Source organism: Poromitra crassiceps (assembly GCF_964638095.1).
Source record: "Poromitra crassiceps genome assembly, chromosome: 16".
Taxonomy (NCBI): Eukaryota; Metazoa; Chordata; class Actinopteri; order Beryciformes; family Melamphaidae; genus Poromitra; species Poromitra crassiceps.
The window spans coordinates 41,213,402-41,236,097 of record NC_139645.1 but is presented as its reverse complement, the minus strand read 5'-3'; the positions used below and the strand labels follow the sequence as shown (position 1 = coordinate 41,236,097).

The following is a 22,696-nucleotide window of genomic DNA, read 5'->3' as shown; positions in this document are numbered from 1 at the left end:
AATAAACAATGTTGTTCTCATCTTGATCCTAACAGTCTTGTCAGCAATCCAGAAGTTGAATGTATAAATAATGATATAATAATATGTCCTGTGTGTCTGCAGGTAAACTACTTTAATGAGAGCCATGCAGTCTGGGAGCCACTGATAGAGAGAGTGGATGGCGGGAAACGCAGGTGGAACCTCATGCTGGAGGTGAGACTGTTAGCAGTTAGCTTCTGTTTCAGCTAGCAGCACTAACACAGTAGCTGTGTCCCAATTCAGGGGCTGCAGTCCACCAAGGCTAGATTTGAAGACCGATTGCGTCATTGCGCGCGACCTACTGTAGGCTGTCCCATTTCAAAGGCTCCTTCAAATGCAGCCGAGAAATGCAGCCTCCTTTTCTCAAAACTTGAGGATGCAAGTGTTCTGTCCTTCGTGGCCTTTGTGGCATTCAAGATCTCGCGAGAATCCGCGAGAGGTTTGCAAGGCTGAAAATTCTGAAATCGCCGCCATCTTTTCATACAGGCAACAGGTAAGATCTTACAATCCTCGTTTGCAAATTCCTTACTAAATGCACTTCTGTCAACTTTAGAGGTGATTAACCGAGGCTTAGATTATTGTAGATCTCATATTTGTCAGTATTGTGAAAAAATGTGACGTGTTTCTTTTGTAAAGAGCTCAAGAGCGTGGCTCGTGAGCATTCCACTAGACTGCCATGTCACTCCGTGCAGCAGGAGCTACCGCTGCTGACGGCCGTCCAAGAGGCTTGTCTCCCGGGTTGCCTGGTTCCATGTAACACAGCCCTAGCTGGCTATCCGTATCCAGCGCCGTCTGATCACTGCCACTGGAAAGCCCCATTTAATTTAATACCACGGTCATTCTGTAGATTCATTTGAGAACATATAAGTAGCGGGGGGGGGGGGGGGGCGGGCTGCGTTGGCTGTTGTTGGTGATGCAATTTCGCTTCAGCCTTTTCCCCCCTCCATCTCATCGGACCAGTTGTATTAGGCTACCATTTTTCCTCTGTCGCGCTCACTGCATTGACCGCAGCCAGCAACGTGTTGCCACTAATTTTCTTTTGAATTGATAATCAGGCTCGTTTACATATGCGTTGTAACTTCATGTTGTGATTTGCATTGACCATTGGTTAGATTTGAGCATGCTGGGGACGGGATTTGGGGCAGATCCCCGTGGTAATCACTGTGGCAGCTGCTGGTAACGGGGAATTGGGTTCAGGTGTGTGCGCCGTCAGACTTCAATGCAAACACCTACAAGTCGCAATTGTACATTGTCGAAGTTGTAGAAATATCGCAATTATTTTGCGAAAAACTAATGGAAACACAGCTTCTAATAGTCCTCTCTCTCTTCTCTCCAGAGTAAGGATTGTGGAGCAGTGGAGGAGGAGGAAGGAGAGACAGGAGCGTGTGAGCCAGGGCCCCACCACTACCAAAGAAAGCAAAGGAGGAGACTCTAGAAGGAGCGAGCCGGCTGCTTCTTTGGTCTCTTAGAAAGACTAATTGAAAAGTAAAATAATATATATATATTTATGTTAGTATTATTGTTCGTATTGTTCTTTTTGTTATTATTCTGCCGAATCATGATAGCGACATGAATGTCTGCTTGTTTACCTTTTGCACTGATTCATGACACTGAATGAAACATATGAGGTTTTGCACATTCAGGTTTTGTTCTGTTTTCATGAATGTTTTTTATCCATGTATAGATTATTTCGTACATGTACAGTTTGTTATTTAATAAATATTTTGTTTAAGAAAAACTTGTTTCTTTCTTTTTACACGGCACAACAATGTTATGGTGCAAAGAGATCATTTAACAGAAAACACATTCATATTTACTGTCAATAGCAGGCCTGTGGGAAATGTATGTCAATAAGGCTTTACAGTTTATAGATATGAATATACTGTCATAGTTAGTAGATCTTCACTGCATATGAATGCAAACGTGCATTGGAAAAAGCTTTGGCTCCAGAATATGTATGGACAGTTTTCTTTCTATTTGAGTCTTGCAGATAAGAGTGTTTTTATAGACTGTTTTCACAGAATTGTCAATCCTGTCCTAGGAGTCCTGACAGTTGTACTAGCAAACACTGCAACAGGTGAGCTGGGGTTCCATTTAGAATGTTTGTTAAGTTAAAACTGTCTATAGCTCAGCTAACTTTAACCATAAGGTGAGATCACATTAACCCTACTTTACACGTGTGTGTAGTCTGCAGCACCCAGGATCACAGAGATGTGCTATATTTAACCTCTACAGAAGTTAGCAAAATACATGTCTAAGTTAAGATTATAACCTGAACTTGGGAAACACAAACTGTTAAGCCCTGAGACTTCACTAGACAGAGCATGACAACAGTGGTAGTAATAATATTTTTTTTTGTCCTCTAAATAGTTATTCAAACATGTAGGAATAAATAAATAATGCATCACATCACAACCAATTTATAAAATATGTACATATAAATAAATAAATGTGGCATAAAATGTCTTCTAGTGGGGCATCATCTTGGGTGGTCTCCAGAGTGTTTGGGGTGCATATAGGGGTCTGGTCTGGGGGGAAAGGAGAAGAAAAACATGTTAAACAATAGCAAGATACGATATGCCATGTCACTTTCTCCCATGGGCTTTGAGAGGGAGGCTAGCTAGCTATCTAGGCTATATAGAGCAAAAACCCTGTAAGGTTAGGCTTAGGCTATATGAAATGAAAAGTTAACTGACATTAGCCATATAAACCACGTTAACATTTAGAATAGTTAAAAGTAAGTGACACAGCTTATCCAATAATTTACCTGCTCATCCTCTCCCAGCCTGAGAAACATGCGGCGGCGGTGAAGCTCCAACTCTTCCATAAAATAAAACAAAATGATCAGCAAAACAATTTGCTCTGGCTCCATGTTATTAGGCTGTCTGTTCGTGCCTTAAACTTTTGAGACAGGCCGGTGCGTGAGATGGGATTCCCAGATTCGCTCGCACTGTCAACTGGTTGCTAAGGAAACCATTCTGGGGGCGTGAACAGCTAGTGACACAGCAGCTCTTTCTCGCCGAGAAGAGCCTGGTGACGCGAGGTTAGTAGTAGGCTAGACCGTCTCGTTTCGCTCAACGACTCAAGGCTGCGCACTCCCCTGACTGGTCCGCGGAGGACAGACCTCTGTAGGCCGCGGCCGACGAAGGCCGTGGCCGCTGAATTGGGACACAGCTAGTGTCTGTTTAAGCTAACAGCGCTAACACTGTGGAGACAGACAGCAGTGTTAGACTGCTGACACAACACACACTGACACAAACACACTGCTTTATACTGTATAAAGGTCTATATTAAGGCATTCCATGTCTTCACTCTTGATCTGGGTGAATTATTCTGCATTCTTTGTGTCCAAACTGAGTGTGGATCTGACACAGTGTCTGATATGTTTGATCCTGCAGATGAAGAACAACCCGATCCAGGACAAGAGTCCAGTTCCTGGAGACGACTTCATCGTTCTCCCTGAACCTCGCACTGTCATCACCATCTGCTCCAAAGACACCATGAACATCACTGTGTCGCAATCCTGCCTCAACGTCTTCACCAACCTCTCCAAGGTAAGACTCTCTACCTCAACGTCTTCACCAACCTCCAGCTCCAGGGTAAGGCCCTACCTGAACGTCTTCACCAACCTCCATGGTAAGACTCTACCTCAATGTCTTCACCAACCTCTCTAAGGTAAGGCTCCACCTCAAAGTCTTCACCAACCTCTCCAAGGTAAGACTACCTCAAAGTCTTTACCAACCTCTCCAAAGTAAGACTCTACCTCAACATCTTCACCAAACTCTCCAAGGTAAGACTCCTCCTCAAGGTCTTCACCAACCTCTCCAAGGTAAGACTCCTCCTCAAGGTCTTCACCAACCTCTCCAAGGTAAGACTCTACCTCAATGTATTCGCCAACCTCTCCAAGGTAAGCCTCATCCTCAGTGTCTTCACCAACCTCCAAGGTAAGCCTCATCCTCGGTGTCTTCACCATCCTCCAAAGTAAGCCTCAACCTCAACACTGACCCACAATGCTCAGGTAGAGAGGGATAAGCTGCAAATAACTGCAAGCTGCAATAACCGATTTTCCGGCCGCTAGAAACAGCAACACATTTGTGCCAACAGCTAAGATAACCGTTCCTACTGAGAAGTCTGTGCATTTCATCTAAACTGGGTTGGAAAAATGATAAACACGTTTAGAACACATTTCAAAGATGTATGAGCTGGCTGTATGCTGGATCACTGTGGAGTTAGAGAGGAGCCGGACAGACACATTCTTGTTTTTGCCCAGGCGTTCTCTGAAGGAACGGCCTCCACCTTCGACTACTCTGTGAAGGAGAAAGCCCCGTTCACCATCTGGAACGCCCTGGGGATCCCGCTTATCGTGCAGCACGGCGCCAACCTGCGTCTGGTGGATGCGGCGGCGGCGCGGGGGAAGCTGCACGAGGTGGCGGTGGGCCAGAGCATGGACCTGGAGCACTCAGCGTCCGCCTCGTCGTCCCGGGGCAAACTGTCCACCCTGCAGCGCCAGGAGAGCTGCCTCTTCAACCTCACCATCGGTCAGTCAGTCAGTCGGCTCCAGACTCACATACACCTTCTCATTTTATACACGACACGCATATAGTGCTTTTCATGTTCTAGCCCGTCTGATGATGTGTCTGGACTTGGATTTTGTACGCCACATATAGTGCCATGTATACTTCTTTCAGTAGATGCAGGGTTTTCCCTGGCTTTTTGGAGGGCTTAGGTGCTGTGTCGTCAGGGGCTGCTTGGTGGCTACTTTTTGGACCATTATTATATGACCATATCTGTGTACAAACATGTGGAAAAGCCACAGCAGCTAATAAATAAACAACACCCAAAAAGACAAACCTGTGCCCTGCTGACCGCCACTGGGGACCAACATTGATTTGACATTCATTCGGCTTACTGGTGCTGCCCAAAACTGATTTGGTGCTGTGCCTGAGCCTCATAATGGTAGGGAAAACATGTGGTAATGGATTTTCAGAAAACGCTTCAAAATCATATAAGTCTATAAGTTTGTGAAGGTTATCTGGCCGCAGTTTCATCATTTACTTAACTTGACTATGACTTCTGTGGTTGTCATATTACTATATAAATGTGATATAAATCATATTGACTTACTTCCCGACGACGGAACCAGGAAGTACATGACTTCTGTGGTTGGTCTACAAAAATAGTCATCCTTGCGCTGCTCTATTATGGAAGCCTTGAGAGGCGAGAGATAAATCAAATCCGGTGATCCATTTTGTTGAGGAAGTGAAGGAGGCCGAGGTGGGAGTCTGCGTGCGCCTCCCTCTATAAATACATCTTTATATGTGAATACATTTTTATTTTTTTTACCTTTACCTTTATTTAAACAGGTAAAATATGTTGTGTCCTCCCCGTAGTTCCTTCAGGTTACAGTGAGATCTGTAACATCGCTCTGGACAAGCCGGGCCGGCGGCTGTATAACGTGCGCGGGGCGCAGCTGCAGCAGGCCGTGTCCATGGTGCTCCAGGTCGACGCCATCCAGGGGAACAAGGTCATCACCGTCCGCTCGCCGCTGCAGGTCGGTTCAGTCTGCTTCACTTCAACCTTTAAAGGCCACAGGGGCATCAAACCCAATGTCATCCAAAAGGTAGTAGTAGTAGAGAATCTTTATTTATCCCCCTTGGGGCAATTCATGTGCAGCATAAAAAAAAGTAATTTAAAAACATACAGACATGAAACAGTAAAAAATAGGGATGTCTTAAAACATAGTACATTTAAAAGGACACGAAACCATGTAAATTAAAACAAAAGGGGGCATGAAGTAGGCTACTATTCAATTCAACAGTTCAGACAGCGAATAGCCTCAGGAACAAAAGAATGGCTGTATCTGTTCCTGCAACAGCGGGGCATCCTATACCTGCGCCCAGAAGGAAGGAGGGAAAACTCAGGGTAAAGAGGGTGCTGTGGGTCACGCAGGACACCCTGAGCCTTCTTAAGAACCCTCTTCTTATATAGAAGACAGAGGTCATTCAAGTTACAGCCTGTGATTTTGGAGCTCATCCTGACAATTTTCTTTAGCATGTTCTTGTTTGTCAAGTTTATGTTCCCAAACCAAGAAATAAATGCAAAGGTGAGGACTGACTCAATACAAGAAGAGTAGAACATTTTCAAAAGTGACTTGTCTACGTTAAAACTTCTTAGCTTCCTTAAAAAGAACAAGCGCTGATGGCTTTTCTTTAGAATTGCCTTCACATTAGGCTCAAAACTCAGTTTGTCATCCAGAATTGTCCCCAGATATTTGTACTGGCTGACCACTTCTACCTGTTTCCCATTTATAAGGGTAGGTGATGGGGGGACGGGAGCCTGTCTGCGAAAGTCGATTGACATTTCTTTTGTTTTTGACACATTAAGTTTAAGAAAGGACTTTTCACACCACTGTAAAAAATCATCCACAATTGTGGAACAGTTCTGAACAGATTTGCACGAAACTTGGCAGAAAGGTTGGTTATGTGCCAACTTAGAAGTCATAAACTTTCCACACCCACTAGCCACAAGGGGGCGTAACAGGCCACGGCAGAGGTATACCCTTTAGTTCAATTTGTAACACTTCAGTCATTCATGTTCGCTGTTTAGTTATAGTTTGATATACTTTCTCAGGTCAATGTGATGTACTCAGTTCTCTGGAATGCATTGAGAACCTTGAAAATAGAAAGGAAGATAATGGTAATAATTCTGCTGAGACCTCTGCCTCTGCTTTCAGATAAAGAATCATTTCTCGGTGCCCTTCTCCATCCTGAAGTACTGTCCGTCCTCCAGCAGCCTGCTGACGCTCGGAGTCGCCGAGCCCGAGAAAGAGTTCCACGTCGCCTTGGAAACCTACAGGTATATACAATCCAGATTAGTGATGGGATATTTCGGGATATCGGTTTTGGATGCCGATACTGATGTAATTCACACATCGGATATCGGACGGACGTCGCCAAAATACGTTCCGTTCCAGATTCCAGTCATAGCTTGCGCTGGACCATAAACCCACATGAAACAGCAGTTGTAGTAACCACATGTAGTTGTTGCTTGCCTTGTCCTAAGAATTTCATTGTTCAGAATGACCTTGTGTTATACTGTGCAGATCCATGACAGATGTTTGTCAGAATTTGAAAATGTATGTGTATATATATATATATATATATATACAGATCCTTTCCAAAAAATTACAATATCATGGAAATACCATGGATGAACGTGGGCTTCAGCAGTTTGTCAAGCAAAGACGATTCAAAAATTTGCAGAGATTCAGAGGGAGTGGACTGAGGCTGGACTCAGTCATAACTGAGAAGTAACTGCTGATTTTCTTCACACTATTCTAATTTCTTGAAATACTGTTTGGGGGGTTTTTCTGGAGCTGTAGGCCAAAATTATGAAAAATGAAACAAATAAAGGCTAGAAATATTTCACTGTGTGTGTAATGAATCTATAATCTATGAAAGTTTCACTTTTTGAAAGGAATTATGGAAAAAAAATAACTTTTCATGATATATATTTTTTTTTGGAAAGGATCTGTATATGTATATGTATATGTATATGTATTTGTTTCCAGGTGAAACTGTAAAGCAGACCGTAAATCCTCAACTTTTGTGTCCAGTAGACAGAAATGTTTTCTGCCTGCTTCAGACAGTTTTAAGTCCATGGCACATGAAAGAAACACAGATGTTTGTTTGGTGTGCCATGGCTGTCTGTCCTTGTTTGGAGACATTTTCCGTTGTAGGACATTTGATTGGTGTACCATGGGCTTTAGCCTTGCAGCCCTGCAGGCAGCCGTTAGTGAGTATTGATTGATTGATTTTATTCAGTATGTGTGACCTCTGCCTACACCCTCCCCTCCCCAGGGCCCAGCTGTTTGTGCGCCCGGCAGGCCATCTGGAGGGGCTATACGGAGCCTCCTCCACCTGCGTGTCGTGGAAGGAGCAGGTGCACCGCAGCTCTGAGGTGCGCTCTGTGCTGCGCTAGCTGCCCGGCCACAGACAGCAGCTTCCTGCCTCTGAGCCTCAACACGCTGGCGCAGCCCGACAGCCTGCAGCACATCACCAGCGCCGGAGAGGAGGACTGGGACCCCGCCTACATCATCCACCTGCACCCTGTGGCCACGCTGCGCAACCTGCTGCCCTACACGCTGCGCTACCTGCTGGAGGTACGCTCACCACACATGCTGCTAAGTCTGATCTGAATAGTTTTCTCTCCTGTGTTTATGAGTTGAGAACAGGTGGGGAAAAGGTTTTTGCCAGGATCATTTTTCTAAATTTCTTTTTTTGCCAGGTTAATCGTGGCCTTTGTAATACTTATTTAATAATTAATATTAATATTAAGCTCAGAATTTCCTAGATTATTTTTGTTTTCTCACTTATTATTTACTATAATAATATGCTACCTGGAGAATGGGTTTTTAGGCAATTCTCCTTCACATTCAATGATGATTATATTGTATTTTTTGTAATTGTTTGTATATGTATACAGTAAATAACAACAACAACAACAACAACTTGCCTCTCTGGGCTTCCGTAGTGAGCTAATTGAAACTATTCTAATTGACTCTGATGTGTAAATCTAAGGTGTTTTTATAATCACCTCCCCAGGGTTCAGCAGAGTTCTATGAGCTGCAGGAGGGCAGCTCCTCTGACATCCTGAACGCTCGTATCTCTGGAGAGATGATGGAGTTGGTGCCGTCTCAGTACCAGGGCCGTGACTGGCACGGCCATGTGCGCCTGGACCCGGACCTGCCCGAGTTCTTCCCCGTCTCCTTCACCTGCGACTCGGACCCCCGGCTGACGGCCGACGTGAGCGTGCACGTGACGAGAGCGCACGGCCGCCTGCTGCTGTCGGTCTTCAGCCCGTACTGGATCATCAACAAGACGTCGCGCGTGCTGCAGTACCGCGCCGACGAGCTGTCCGTCAAACACCCCGCAGACTACCGAGATGTGGTGCTCTTCTCCTTCAGGAAGAAGGCCCTGTTCAGCAAGAGCAAGGTAGGCCTGTTCGCACGACCCAGGTGGAAGTCAAAATGCAGACACTTGTTGGTGGTTGAACAAACCCAAAGGATTTATTAACAAAATGTGGTGCGGGCTGTCAGGCAGGAAATCAGGATTCCTGGGAAGCAAGAAAAAAAACAAGATCAGTACTGGACTCCAAAAAACACAGATGAAAGTCAATAGGAAAATTCCTTGGAAGAGGTTAGGATAATGACACGATACCAATCATAAGTCATTTCAACGATCTGACACAGCTTGAAGGGAGACCAGAGTACAGGTGCATCTAAAAAATAAAATCATTGAAAGGTTTTTTTTTTTCATGATTTAATTCAAAAAGTGAAACTTTCATATATTCTAGATTCATTACACATAAAGTTAAATATGTCAAGCCTTTTTTGGTTTAAATTTGGATGATTATGGCTTATCTCATGAAAATCAAAAAATACACTCAATACTCCTTTTGCAGGAATGACTGCATCAATGCGGCGTGTGCCGTGGTGTGGTGTGGTGTGGCGTGGTGTGGTGTGGTGTGGCGTGGCGTGGTGTGGCGTGGTGTGGCGTGGTGTGGCGTGGCGTAGCGTGGCGTAGTGTGGCGTGGCGTGGCATGGTGTGGCGTGGCCACATACTGAGATGAATGCAGAAAGGCTTTCATTCCCACATTGCTGCAGCAGAAAAAAGTGCAAAACAATGACATTATAAAGCAAGAGATGTTTCTGCGTTGTATTTATTTGCCAAGTGGTTACAGCAGTTAATGCAGGCGATCATTCTGATAGAAAAATGCACACAAAAAAACATTGTGTTAACTCATTGAGTGCCAGCCACTTTTGGAGAACGGACGCTCCCAGTGCCAGAGTTTCAGAGCTTTTTTCAGTGATTTCTCGAGGCCCACAGAATATTGTGTGATATTACTATGTAAACAATGAACACGCAAAAAGAACGATGAGACTCTTTTCTATCATCAGCAAAAACAGGTTTATTGATATCATTTTCCGTTCTTTAGTTATCAGCCGGAGAAGATAGCTTGATTTAACAAAAAAGAGCAGTTTTTTTCTAGAAGCTGAGATAATGGCCCTTTTGTGAAATTAAACATTTCAAACACATCACTGACTCTGAAGCTAATTTTCTGATGTAGTCACACCTCAAAAATAATTTCCTTCAATAAAACAGTGAAGGCCAGGGAATTTTGTTTGGCAGAATAATATTTTTAGCTGCAACCAGCAGCGCTGGCCCCTGTGTGCGCTGCTGGTTGCAGCTCCTTGCTGGTCTTGATTTGCTGCTGGTGGGCATCGGATATTCTGGCTTGCGTTTGCCAACCCTGTCCTGCTGCCTGGGTCTGTCTGCGTGTTGTGTGCTGCTCTGCGTGCCACCCCCCCCCCCCCCCCCCCCCCCCGCCCCGCCCCGCCTCGCCTCGCCTCAACTGCACACTCCTCCTGTATGGGAGGTGGCTCTCTGCTGAGTTTGCTCTGCACTGTGAAGGGTGCGCGACATCCAGCTTTTTCCGCGTGTGTTTGTCACCGGCTCCTATGCTTCCAGTTGAGAATAATAACAACTCCACGGCTGATTATGCGAATGGGCTGTCGCAGCGGACATGGAGGAGCTCAATTGTGGGAGCAGATTGGCTGCTGTAGGCACATCTAACGTTAAAACGCTTCATGCATATCGATGCATACGGATGCGATGCGATTTCCGTTTCCCCAACGACTTATTCTCTGTTTTTCTCTGCCTTTCTGTTAACCTGGAGAGCACTGTCGCCACCTAAGGGTTCTGTAAAATAGGTTATAGACCTCCAATAGCTATAATATTTGTACAGGAGAGGCAGAAGGCTTTGATCGACGCCCCACCGTCAAAAAACGCAATTGACGAACATGTTCGTCCTTGGCACTCTACGTTACTATTTGAAATGACGAACATGTTCGTCCATGGCACTCAATGAGTTAACAGCAGGATGTTCTTTTTATCTTTTATTATTAAAAACCCCCAATATGCACTCATAAACATATAAATACCTGTAAACATGCAATCAACCAAACAAACAGACAATCAACCAAACTTAAAGCAAAACCATCAAAGACAAACCAAAGGGAAACTAGATTACTGTATGCAAATAAACCTGTATGCTAACAGCTGTGTGCTAACAGCTGTGTGCTAACAGTGTGTTAACATTGTGTCTCTCCTCCTCTGGTGCAGGTGCAGCTGTGTGTCTCCACCTCCTCCTGGTCAGACGGCTTCTCTCTGGACACGGTGGGCAGTTACGGCTGTGTGCGCTGTCCCTCCACCACCATGGACTACCTGGTAACATCTCATACACTCCTCTCAGGGTGCTGTCTGTCTGTCTGTCTGTCTGTCTGTCTGTCTGTCTGTCTGTCTCTCTGTCTGTCTGTCTGTCTCTCTGTCTGTCTGTCTCTCTGTCTGTCTGTCTGTCTGTCTCTCTGTCTGTCTGTCTGTCTCTCTGTCTGTCTGTCTGTCTGTCTCTCTGTCTGTCTGTCTGTCTGTCTGTCTGTCTCTCTGTCTGTCTGTCTGTCTGTCTGTCTGACAGAGAGACAGTGTGTTAATGTCTGTGTCATGAGCAGTATGAGGCAGACTGTTAAGCAAACTGGTCTGTTATTCCCAAACTGAACTGGTAGCAAGACCAAATGGGAATATACAAATTATAGGAATACAAGTATTCCCCCCATCTGTGTATTTTTGTAGTTGGACCTCCTTTAGTCAATCTAAATGTCAATATATTTTAACACTATTTAATTCTACATATGTTACACAGATGGAAAAAAATAGGAACTTAGAAAGGTTATCCTGGCAAAACGTTTGTCACCTGTTCTTAAAGCATAAGATCGCCCACAAATAATTATCTATTATCTACTCAGCCCCATGCTGATAGGACAGTGAAGGACAGGGTTTTTAGTCCTCAAAATATTTGTGGAGTTTCACAGCAAAACACTGTCGCAGCATCCTGTGACCTAAACAATTTAAGTTGATGGTGACCAACTTAAAATTTTCAAAAAAGGGCTCCATATACTCCTCACTTTGGCTTAATCCAAGTCTCCACAAGCCCTGAGATGCCAAGTTGATTTGAAAATATGTAATTTACACCATGTTGTTAGCTGAAATCTTCATTGTAGCAGCACTGCTACCCCCCCCCCCCCCCCCACACACACACACACACACACACATCCGTGGCTACAGTGAAGATTTCAGCTAAAACAGGGTGTAAATCACATCTGTTCAAGTCAACTTAAACCCACCCTTTCATCAGCATGGGGGTAAGTAGGCAATGACTTGATCTTCATTTTTGGGTGAACTTATCCTTTAAGTCATAAACACAGGAGAGAAAACTATTTAGATCAGACTTCTGTGTGTGTGTGTGTGTGTGTGTGTGTGTGTGTGTGTGTGTGTGTGTGTGTGTGTGTGTGTGTGTGTGTGTGTGTGTGTGTGTGTGTGTGTGTGTGTGTGTGTGTGTCTGCATGTGCATACGTGCGTGTGCATGTGTGCGTGTGTGTGTGTGTGTGTGCGTGCAGGTGGGGGTGAGTATCCAGATGAGCAGCTTTAACCTGACCCGTATCGTGACCCTGAGTCCGTTCTTCACGCTGGTCAACAAGTCCTCATACGAGCTGGAGGTGGGCGAGCTGCAGGAGGGAGATGGAGATCACGCCTCCGCCACCAGGTGGCACTACATCGCCTCCACTGAGGTCAGTGAGCCGGATGCTGCCTTTACTTCTCCGCTATTGATGCGCGCGGCCTCCCCAGAACCCGCTGGGTCCCGCGGGTTGGCCCGTCCCGCGGGTTGGCCCGCCCCGCAGGCGGTCTGGGTCCGAAAATGAGGAAAATTGTTGTCAGTTGTTGTCTTGTGTGTTGCAGTGTGTTTCCAACGGTCAGTTGTTGTCTGTGTGTTGCAGTGTGTGTTTCCAACGGTCAGTTGTTGTCTGTTGTGTGTTTCAGTGTCTGCCTCTGTGGCCGGAGAGCGTGGGGGGCCGCCTCTGTGTTCGAGTCGTCGGGTCTGAATCTTCCTCAAAGTCCTTCTTCTTCAACAAGCAGGACAACGGCACCCTACTGGGCATGGACCAGGTCAGTCTGCAGTAGAGGTCTTCACGGGTCCAAAATCACGGACCCGGACCCTAATGGACCTGGGGAATTTGTGCCCGAACCTGTAATGGACCCGTCTATTATTAGAAATCTGAGACCTGGCCCCGTTCAGATCCGAGACATACCGAGGCAGAGACTAGTGGTGTCGACGTCAAAGTTGCTTGTTAACTGCTACAAGTTGTATATCAAATGAAACTTTGTGCATCTTTATTAACTAACATTATAGCATTCTCCCCTGGTTGATGCTGCCTAACGCTAGTTAGATAGTACAGTGGCAGTCTCACTCTCTATGCTACCGCCGTTCCTTCGCCCAAAAACACACACAACAGCGCTAGAAACAATCACATACATGTTGTGACTTGTGTACTCACCATGCGATCATCGAATAATAATCCAAAAGTACGGGAAACAGTCATCTTCAATTAAATCCATAGCGAGGAACCAGCAAGAGGGTTACCTCTCTGCAACGAAAATCACTTCCTCGTTTGCCTGAGGCACATGTGTGCGCATGTGGTCACATGCGCCTCATGTAAACGAGGAAGTCATTTTCATTGCAGATGGGAACGCTCTTTGCCAGTTATTTTCTCTATGGATTTACTTGCAGTTTGTGACAACAAGCCTCACGTGTGCTGTTTTGATGCGTTTCTCTCGTGATCAGCGCTGATCGCCGGGTCCACTCGGGTCTTATTGGACCCGGCATTTCACTGTCAGAACCCCGAGACCCGTGACAATCGCTACCGGAACCGACCCATACCCGGGGTCACTTCTTTTGAATGGACCCAGACCCGGCTGGGTCGGAACCTCGGGTATTCGGGGGGTCGGGCATACCCGAAGACCTCTAGTCTGCAGTGTTTACATGCACTGCTCATCAATCTTTGCACACTGGAATACGTTCATCTCCGAAGCCCGTAGGAATGCGTGGAGCATGGGTGTGCATGGAGCTACTTGTCTCATCGTTTTGCCAGGGAAATTGAAGGGAATGTTTTCTAATAGATAATAGATCAATCACCTAAACGCTATAAAACATTTCAAACATTTCATTGCAGGATGATGATGTTTTCTTTGGTGTGTCACCGCAAACACAATCTCACACACACACACACACACACACACACACACACACACACACACACACACAAATATCATCAACAGGGAAAAGGTGAAAAGAAAATATTTATTTTCCATCGTAAAATATAAAAAACACACCAAAAATAAAACACACCAAATAAAAAACAAAAATTAACCCAACTAAGCTGTTTTAGTTTATACAAAAATATAATATATTATAATATAATATAATATATTGTGCACATTTGATTTTGGGGGTTAAAAAAATAACAAATATCTGTCTCTCTCTCTTCTCACAGTATGGAGGGATCATCGTGGACGTGAACATCTCAGATCACTCCACTGTTATCGGCTTCACTGACTACTATGAAGGAGCGGCTCCGGCTCTCATCGTCAACCACACGCCCTGGGTCACAGTCTGCTACAGACAGAGGTCAGTAACAACACGCCCTGGGTCACAGTCTGCTACAGACAGAGGTCAGTAACAACATGCCCTGGGTCACAGTCTGCTACAGACAGAGGTCAGTAACGACACACCCTGGGTCACAGTCTGCTACAGACAGGTCAGTAACCATGGCAGTAAAAATGGCTGCCTCCGTGGCTCTCCGGCTCGAACAGTAACATCAACGTTCATTGAGTTTAAACAGCCATAAGTGCAGTTATTGCAGAAATAGACTCCATAACAACAATTAAACAAGAGCAGGAGTTGCACCAGCGAGGTTTCTCAGCAGAAAATATGTTTTCGCCGTTGTTCTGAGTGGATTTAGATTTGACTGGATCTGATGCTGATTGGCTGAAGGACTGGCTACTTCCACCCACTGAAATCACTGTGCACAGCGCTGAGTCCAGACGGATCCACAGAACCAAACAGTTCACACATCTGGATGGTTTTAACCAGGCTAGTGTTAGAATACTGTTTCCACACTGTCGTCTATATATATTAGGGCTGTCCCAGCGAGTCGACGTAATCGATGACGTCGACTACGTAATTACGTCGACGCACGCTACGTGCTTCGACGCGTCACGTGTGGCTAATTTTAGCAGCTAACTGTTACTTTTCGTTACGTTACATGGCAGTAAAATGCCACTGAATGACCAAATTGATTTAACTTTTAACCATTTCGATTTCCACTTTCAATACGGACCCCCAGCATTGGTTAGTTGTTAACACGTCAAAAAAAATCCAACGGTTGACTGCCAATGACGTGTTAATACGTAAAAAAAAAACGTTGATCTAACCCTTTTACATCTCTTATATAAATATTGAAGCCACCGAACGTGTACAACCCATTCCACCAACCCACTAAGTGGCGACAGTGCTCTCCATTCTAGGAAAAGCCGAGCCAAAACTGCAGGGGAACGCGCGATGAAACCATTCTCATACTGTAAAATGGATTGGCGAAAACGCTTTCGCTTTCGCGCTGATTGCTGGCGGTGGGGGATTGCAAATTTGCATAATAGATTATGGGTGCAACACACTTTGAAACACGCAGCATAAATAAGACCAGAATCACAAAAGAAACCCCGTTTCTTGGGGTTTCTCAACCGAAACCCCAAGAAACGAGCGAGCCCATCCTCGCCCAGCGGCCGCCAGCAGACAGGAGCAGCAGCAGCAGCAGCAGAAACAAGCTTGTGACACGCCCGCTGCAGCCAAGAAGAACACACACGGAGGGAGGAGTTTGAAGTAGAGGGGGGTTTCCTGCTGTTATAGAGGAAATTACTGTTCAAAACTATTGTTTAGATGTCTGACGTCTTACTGATGCCAAAAATGAATGGTTAAAGTGACTGTTCTATCGAATTTCACAAAAAGTTATTTATCTCAGCTTAAATTTTCAGACGCTGAAACCATGCTGTATTCAAGTGCTAATGCCTACATAACTACTAACTCTACAAACTAACTCTTTTAGACAGAGAAAGCACACATTCTATTAGTTCTTTTGAGATATTTTGTGTTCACAAAATCTTAGCAGAAAAGAATCCTCGGGTCTTGAAAGATGAGCCAGAATCCTCAAAAAAACCCTCTGGCAGAAGCTACCTACAGTAAAAAAAAAATGGCTGGCAGTAAATGTGTTAAAAGTTAAATCAATTTGGTCATTCAGTGGCGTTTTATTGCCATTTAAAGTAACGACAAGTAACAGTTAGCCGCTAACATAGAGCGAGTGCTCTTCTTGTTCTTCTGGAAATTGCAGCAGTTTACATGCAACTAGACCCATTACTGCCCTCCACAGGACGGCACAAACTCCATCTTTCTCAGACTGGTTTAGACGTCAGCGGTTTAGACTCCGTTATACAGGCCGTCCGGCATGTGTAGAAATATATATATATTTGTTAAATTCTTGCATCATTGTTTGTTTCCTTGGTCCTGATCTTTGCTGACTATTCTGACTGCTCTTCTTCGTCGTCTTGTTTTAATGTTAGTTGACGTTTGACAAACTGGTTAGGCCCTTTACCGCCACCTAGTGGTCGGAGGGTATGCTGGCTGTCTGGGGGGAAATTAAATTTCGAATAAATTATAATGCACTTATATTTCAGTCTGTGGGATGAAATGGTGGCCCATACATTGCGGTTATGTTTTATATCATTTTTTAAATTAATAATCACCGTAACTTTAAATCCAACTTTAAATCTTAGAGCCTAAGATGTCAGCTTTGACAAGAGCGGCAAAGGGCAAATGGAAATTTGCCTTCATGCAATTTAATTTAGTGAGGTAGATTACTTTCACTTTGATTCAAGATGTCTGTCCTGAGGAGACTGCTGTTAGGATGAGAACAACACATTCACACTGGAATGATTTAAAATTCTTACACCATAAAGCCTACACCACAAGCCCCTCATAAACAATTGTCATCAAGGGAGTCCAGTCTGGATGGATGTAATGGATGACATTACACATTACAATAGTTCCGAGGCCGATTTTCACACAACTGACACATCACAACCCACCTGAATATCCGGTTTACTTCCTGTATACATAGCTGAGCGCAGGCTGATATTCGGCTCATATTAAATGTTAACGTTAGGCCGTGTCTCCGACAGACACATTAACAAGGTAGCCTATTTTGGTCTTTATGTCTTGTAGTAGTTAGTAGTAGTTGTTGTTGTTGTTGTTGATAGTTGCCATAACAACCAGCCTTGTCGGAAAGACGTGCACACGCTGGGTAGCGTTGTTGTCCCGGAGGCGATTTTTTTTTTCCGGATGATGGCGAAGGCTATGCGAAGGCATAACCCGCCCCTCTCTGCTTCTGATTGGCCTAGCGTCAAACTTCCATCCAAACACATTCGCTTGGCTATCCTGCATTACATCTCTGTTACAGTCTGTGGCCAGACCGTCAGACTCAGTGGGTCAGACAGACATACAGCAGTTAACGCTTGCTAGCCTGCATGAAAGACGCACTGGCATGAAAGACGCCAGTGTGTTTATGTTTTTAATATAGTCATATCTAAGGTTTATAACGCTGCCACTAATCAGAGGCAGAGAGGGCCAGGGGTGCCTTCGCCTTCGCCATCATCCGAAAAAAATATCGCTTCCGGTAAGCTAGCTAGCTAGCTAATGTTAGCTGCTGGTTGGTTGGCTAACTAGCGAATGTTAGCCGTTAGCTAACGTTAACACGTTAACTAGACAAACACAGACATGCAGAGCTCCAAAAACAGAGCAATTCGTGATTTTGTTACTGTAGTTTCTGCAGAGTAATGTCCATGTACCTTCATGGATTGCACGGGGTTGGTATTGCAAAGGGATCTGACGGATAGTGCAGTAACAGTCAACAGCTATGATAGCACAGCCAGTCGGGGGGAGGAAGTCCATATATGGTCATGGGGCACAGGTCATTACGTCATCACAGGATAACAGCCAATCGGCTGGCTCAGATCTGAGCCAGCCAATCGCGTTGTCCTGGCTGTTTGGGACGTGTATAAAAGGCAACCGCTGACCGGGGTGGGTGGGGGGAACCAGAGGAGAGGGGGAGAGAAGAGGAGAGGAGAGGGAGAGGAGGGGAGAGGAGAAGAGAGAAGGGGAGAAGAGGAGGGGAGGGGAGAGGGGGAGAGGAGGGGGGAGGAGACGGATAGTGCAGTAACAGTCAGCAGCTATGATAGCACAGCCAGTCGGGGGGAGGAAGTCCATATATGGTCCATCCGGTCATGGGGCACAGGACATTACGTCATCACAGGATAACAGCCAATCGGCTGGCTCAGATCTGTTCAAATCTGAGCCAGCCAATCGCGTTGTCCTGGCTGTTTGGGACGTGTATAAAAGGCAACCGCTGACCGGGGTGGGTGGGGGGAACCAGAGGAGAGGGGGAGAGAAGAGGAGCGGAGAGGAGAAGAGAGAGGGGAGGGGAGAGGAGAGGGGGAGAGGAGGGGGGAGGAGACGGATAGTGCAGTAACAGTCAGCAGCTATGATAGCACAGCCAGTCGGGGGGAGGAAGTCCATATATGGTCCATCCGGTCATGGGGCACAGGACATTACGTCATCACAGGATAACAGCCAATCGGCTGGCTCAGATCTGTTCAAATCTGAGCCAGCCAATCGCGTTGTCCTGGCTGTTTGGGATGTGTATAAAAGGCAACCGCTGACCGGGGTGGGTGGGGGGGACCAGAGGAGAGGGGGAGAGAAGAGGAGGAGGAGAGGGGAGAGGAGGGGGGGAGAAGAGGAGTGGAGAGGGGAGAGGGGGAGGATGGGAGAGGAGGGGGGGAGAAGAGGAGGGGAGAAGAGGAGAGGAGAGGAGAGGGGGAGAGAAGAGGAGCGGAGAGGGGAGAGGAGGAGGGGAGGGGGGGAGAGAAGAGGAGAGGAGAGGGGGTGGATGGGAGAGGAGGGGGGGAGAAGAGGAGGGGAGGGGGGAGAAGAGAGGAGGGGAGAAGAGGAGAGGAGGGGAGAGGGGGAGAGGAGAGGGGGAGAAGAGGAGGGGAGAGGGGGAGAGGAGAGGAGGGGAGAAGAGGAGGGGAGAGGGGGAGAGAAGAGGAGCGGAGAGGGGAGAGGAGGAGGGGAGGGGGGGAGAGAAGAGGAGAGGAGAGGGGGTGGATGGGAGAGGAGGGGGGGAGAAGAGGAGGGGAGGGGGGAGAAGAGAGGAGGGGAGAAGAGGAGAGGAGGGGAGAGGGGGAGAGGAGAGGGGGAGAAGAGGAGGGGAGAGGGGGAGAGGAGAGGAGGGGAGAAGAGGAGGGGAGAGGGGGAGAGAAGAGGAGTGGAGAGGGGAGAGGAGGAGGAGAGGAGAGGGGGAGGATAGGAGAGGAGGGGGCGAGAAGAGGAGGGGAGGGGGGAGAAGAGAGGAGGGGAGAGGGGGAGAGGAGAGGGGGAGAGGAGGGGGGAGGAGACGGATAGTGCAGTAACAGTCAGCAGCTATGATAGCACAGCCAGTCGGGGGGAGGAAGTCCATATATGGTCCATCCGGTCATGGGGCACAGGACATTACGTCATCACAGGATAACAGCCAATCGGCTGGCTCAGATCTGTTCAAATCTGAGCCAGCCAATCGCGTTGTCCTGGCTGTTTGGGACGTGTATAAAAGGCAACCGCTGACCGGGGTGGGTGGGGGGAACCAGAGGAGAGGGGGAGAGAAGAGGAGCGGAGAGGAGAAGAGAGAGGGGAGGGGAGGGGGGGGAGAAGAGGAGGGGAGAGGGGGAGAGGAGAGGGGGAGAGGAGGGGGGAGGAGACGGATAGTGCAGTAACAGTCAGCAGCTATGATAGCACAGCCAGTCGGGGGGAGGAAGTCCATATATGGTCCATCCGGTCATGGGGCACAGGACATTACGTCATCACAGGATAACAGCCAATCGGCTGGCTCAGATCTGTTCAAATCTGAGCCAGCCAATCGCGTTGTCCTGGCTGTTTGGGATGTGTATAAAAGGCAACCGCTGACCGGGGTGGGTGGGGGGGACCAGAGGAGAGGGGGAGAGAAGAGGAGGAGGAGAGGGGAGAGGAGGGGGGGAGAAGAGGAGTGGAGAGGGGAGAGGGGGAGGATGGGAGAGGAGGGGGGGAGAAGAGGAGGGGAGAAGAGGAGAGGAGAGGAGAGGGGGAGAGAAGAGGAGCGGAGAGGGGAGAGGAGGAGGGGAGGGGGGGAGAGAAGAGGAGAGGAGAGGGGGTGGATGGGAGAGGAGGGGGGGAGAAGAGGAGGGGAGGGGGGAGAAGAGAGGAGGGGAGAAGAGGAGAGGAGGGGAGAGGGGGAGAGGAGAGGGGGAGAAGAGGAGGGGAGAGGGGGAGAGGAGAGGAGGGGAGAAGAGGAGGGGAGAGGGGGAGAGAAGAGGAGTGGAGAGGGGAGAGGAGGAGGAGAGGAGAGGGGGAGGATAGGAGAGGAGGGGGCGAGAAGAGGAGGGGAGGGGGGAGAAGAGAGGAGGGGAGAGGGGGAGAGGAGAGGGGGAGAGGAGGGGGGAGGAGACGGATAGTGCAGTAACAGTCAGCAGCTATGATAGCACAGCCAGTCGGGGGGAGGAAGTCCATATATGGTCCATCCGGTCATGGGGCACAGGACATTACGTCATCACAGGATAACAGCCAATCGGCTGGCTCAGATCTGTTCAAATCTGAGCCAGCCAATCGCGTTGTCCTGGCTGTTTGGGACGTGTATAAAAGGCAACCGCTGACCGGGGTGGGTGGGGGGAACCAGAGGAGAGGGGGAGAGAAGAGGAGTGGAGAGGGGAGAGGAGGAGGGGAGGGGGGGAGAGAAGAGGAGAGGGGGAGGATGGGAGAGGAGGGGGGGAGAAGAGGAGAGGAGGGGAGAGGGGGAGAGGAGGGGAGAGGGGGAGAAGAGAGGAGGGGAGAAGAGGAGGGGGGGAGAAGAGAGGAGGGGAGAAGAAGAGAGGAGGGGAGAGGGGGAGAGGAGAGGGGAGGGGGAGAGGAGAGGGGGAGAGGAGAGGAGAGGAGGGGAGGAGAGGAGAGGAGGGGAGGAGAGCGCTGCCAGCGGCACCAGGCATCACCAGGAGGCGCTGTATGCTTCCTTTCTGAGTTTTGAAATAGAAACTCCTCACTGATGTTGACAGAAACTGACAAACTGACAAAGATGGCAAAAAGGAAGGATTCTTGGCCTTTCATTTCTATCAAGGAAAAGACTCAATCCACATGGCTTACGTTAAGTTTAATTTTTCAACAAGTAGCCCAGTGTAACAATGAAAAAATAGTGCTTGTTGAAAATTCCCCACAGTACAATGTCTCGTTTCCTTTCAGAGGCTTGAGCAGGTGACCTCTCTAAGTATTCCACAACGTGTCAGCAGATCTACATTACATTGCGTCCACACGAGGTCAGAGCCGCGTTGTCCGAGTCGTCTCCACAGCTATGCAAATAACACCGGCAGGCCTACTTCACACACAGCAGCGTTTTACACTAAGTTCAAATATAGGCCATTTAAGTTGAGGCAGAGCAGACGCAGCAGGTCAATGTTTTATGTACAACAGTACAGTCAGAAATTGTCATTTTTGGTGCACATAGCGTTAAGGACATAAAATTGCTTGGAAAAGAAAATGCACTGTGGCCTGCTAATTTGCATTACTGTAACAGTAGCATCAGTTTGCATTCACTCTAGGGTGAACTCCTTATTTTCAATCTAAAACAAAACGTTGCATTTTGTCATCTAGGCTATAGTTATTATCATACAATGAGAAGATTAAAATAAATAAGACACTCTGTAGCATCTGCACAGTGTAAAAACATATTTTGGTTTAAATTCCATTTTTCTAAACAGCCTGAACAGCTGGGCAAAACATTTTAAATAAGCTGAACATTCCATTCACGTCATGAGATTTTTTTCTCAGTCGTTTGTGACCAACTAACAGATAATAAATGCTAATAAAAAAGTTTATATATGGATATATATATATATATATATATATATATATATATATATATATATATATATATATATATATATATAATCCCTCAAGTATTACAATGGAACAGGACACTTAATGACAAAGGAATGCTTTCAAACCAAGCATTGTGGCACATGAACAGAGAGAATGGCAGTGCTTAGAAAAACAGTCTACAAAGAGCTTCAAAGAAAGATGAAATGCATGAGCCCCAGATTTGAAGTTAAAAAAGAAGAAAATATATATGGGACTAAGGTCGGCACTCAGCAGTATCTGATGCCAGCAATAATAGCCAGAAGTCAGAGTGGAACATTGTTTGGGACTGGGTTCAGTGACAGTACCCTACACGGACAAACTTGCACTCACACAGGTACTGCATACTAATACGGTGCATACAACTGTCTCGTCTTATTGGTTGATTGTTGTGTCTGGTGTTTGTGTCTTATTCCTTCTGTCCAAGGCGGAGGATGCCGGAGCCCAAGTATTTTGTTGTGTTTTCTACTTAAATATCTGAAATGAATTTTATGACGCAGATGACGATACAGATGAACTTGAAGGGCTGAATCAGCAGCTTTTGTTCTCCTCCACAGCTTTCTCTCGCATCTCGTGCAAAACTGGTGTCAGGATTGCTTTCAAAGTCTTGTATAAAGCCTGGTTGTTCTCAGAGGCAGCGTGAATCTGGAGAGAAAAGGAAATATTAGATCATGTAACAAATAAAAAAACAACCCACACAGTATATCAC

General features: G+C 46.7%; 1 protein-coding gene across 1 annotated transcript in view; it reads left to right on the top strand.

Annotated features, from left to right (window-relative positions):
- The window catches only part of LOC310791645 (intermembrane lipid transfer protein VPS13C-like), a gene marked incomplete at its 5' end in the record, with an annotated part of 249,586 nt that overhangs the window by 15,567 nt on the left and 211,323 nt on the right, over positions 1 to 22,696 (top strand). Inside the window, 12 exon segments of the mRNA XM_083653298.1 lie at positions 103 to 192; positions 3,417 to 3,572; positions 4,289 to 4,556; positions 5,409 to 5,569; positions 6,752 to 6,873; positions 7,878 to 7,991; positions 7,993 to 8,179; positions 8,622 to 9,011; positions 11,202 to 11,306; positions 12,530 to 12,700; positions 12,951 to 13,076; positions 14,462 to 14,595. Coding sequence (XP_083509424.1) covers positions 103 to 192; positions 3,417 to 3,572; positions 4,289 to 4,556; positions 5,409 to 5,569; positions 6,752 to 6,873; positions 7,878 to 7,991; positions 7,993 to 8,179; positions 8,622 to 9,011; positions 11,202 to 11,306; positions 12,530 to 12,700; positions 12,951 to 13,076; positions 14,462 to 14,595 — 2,024 coding nt within the window.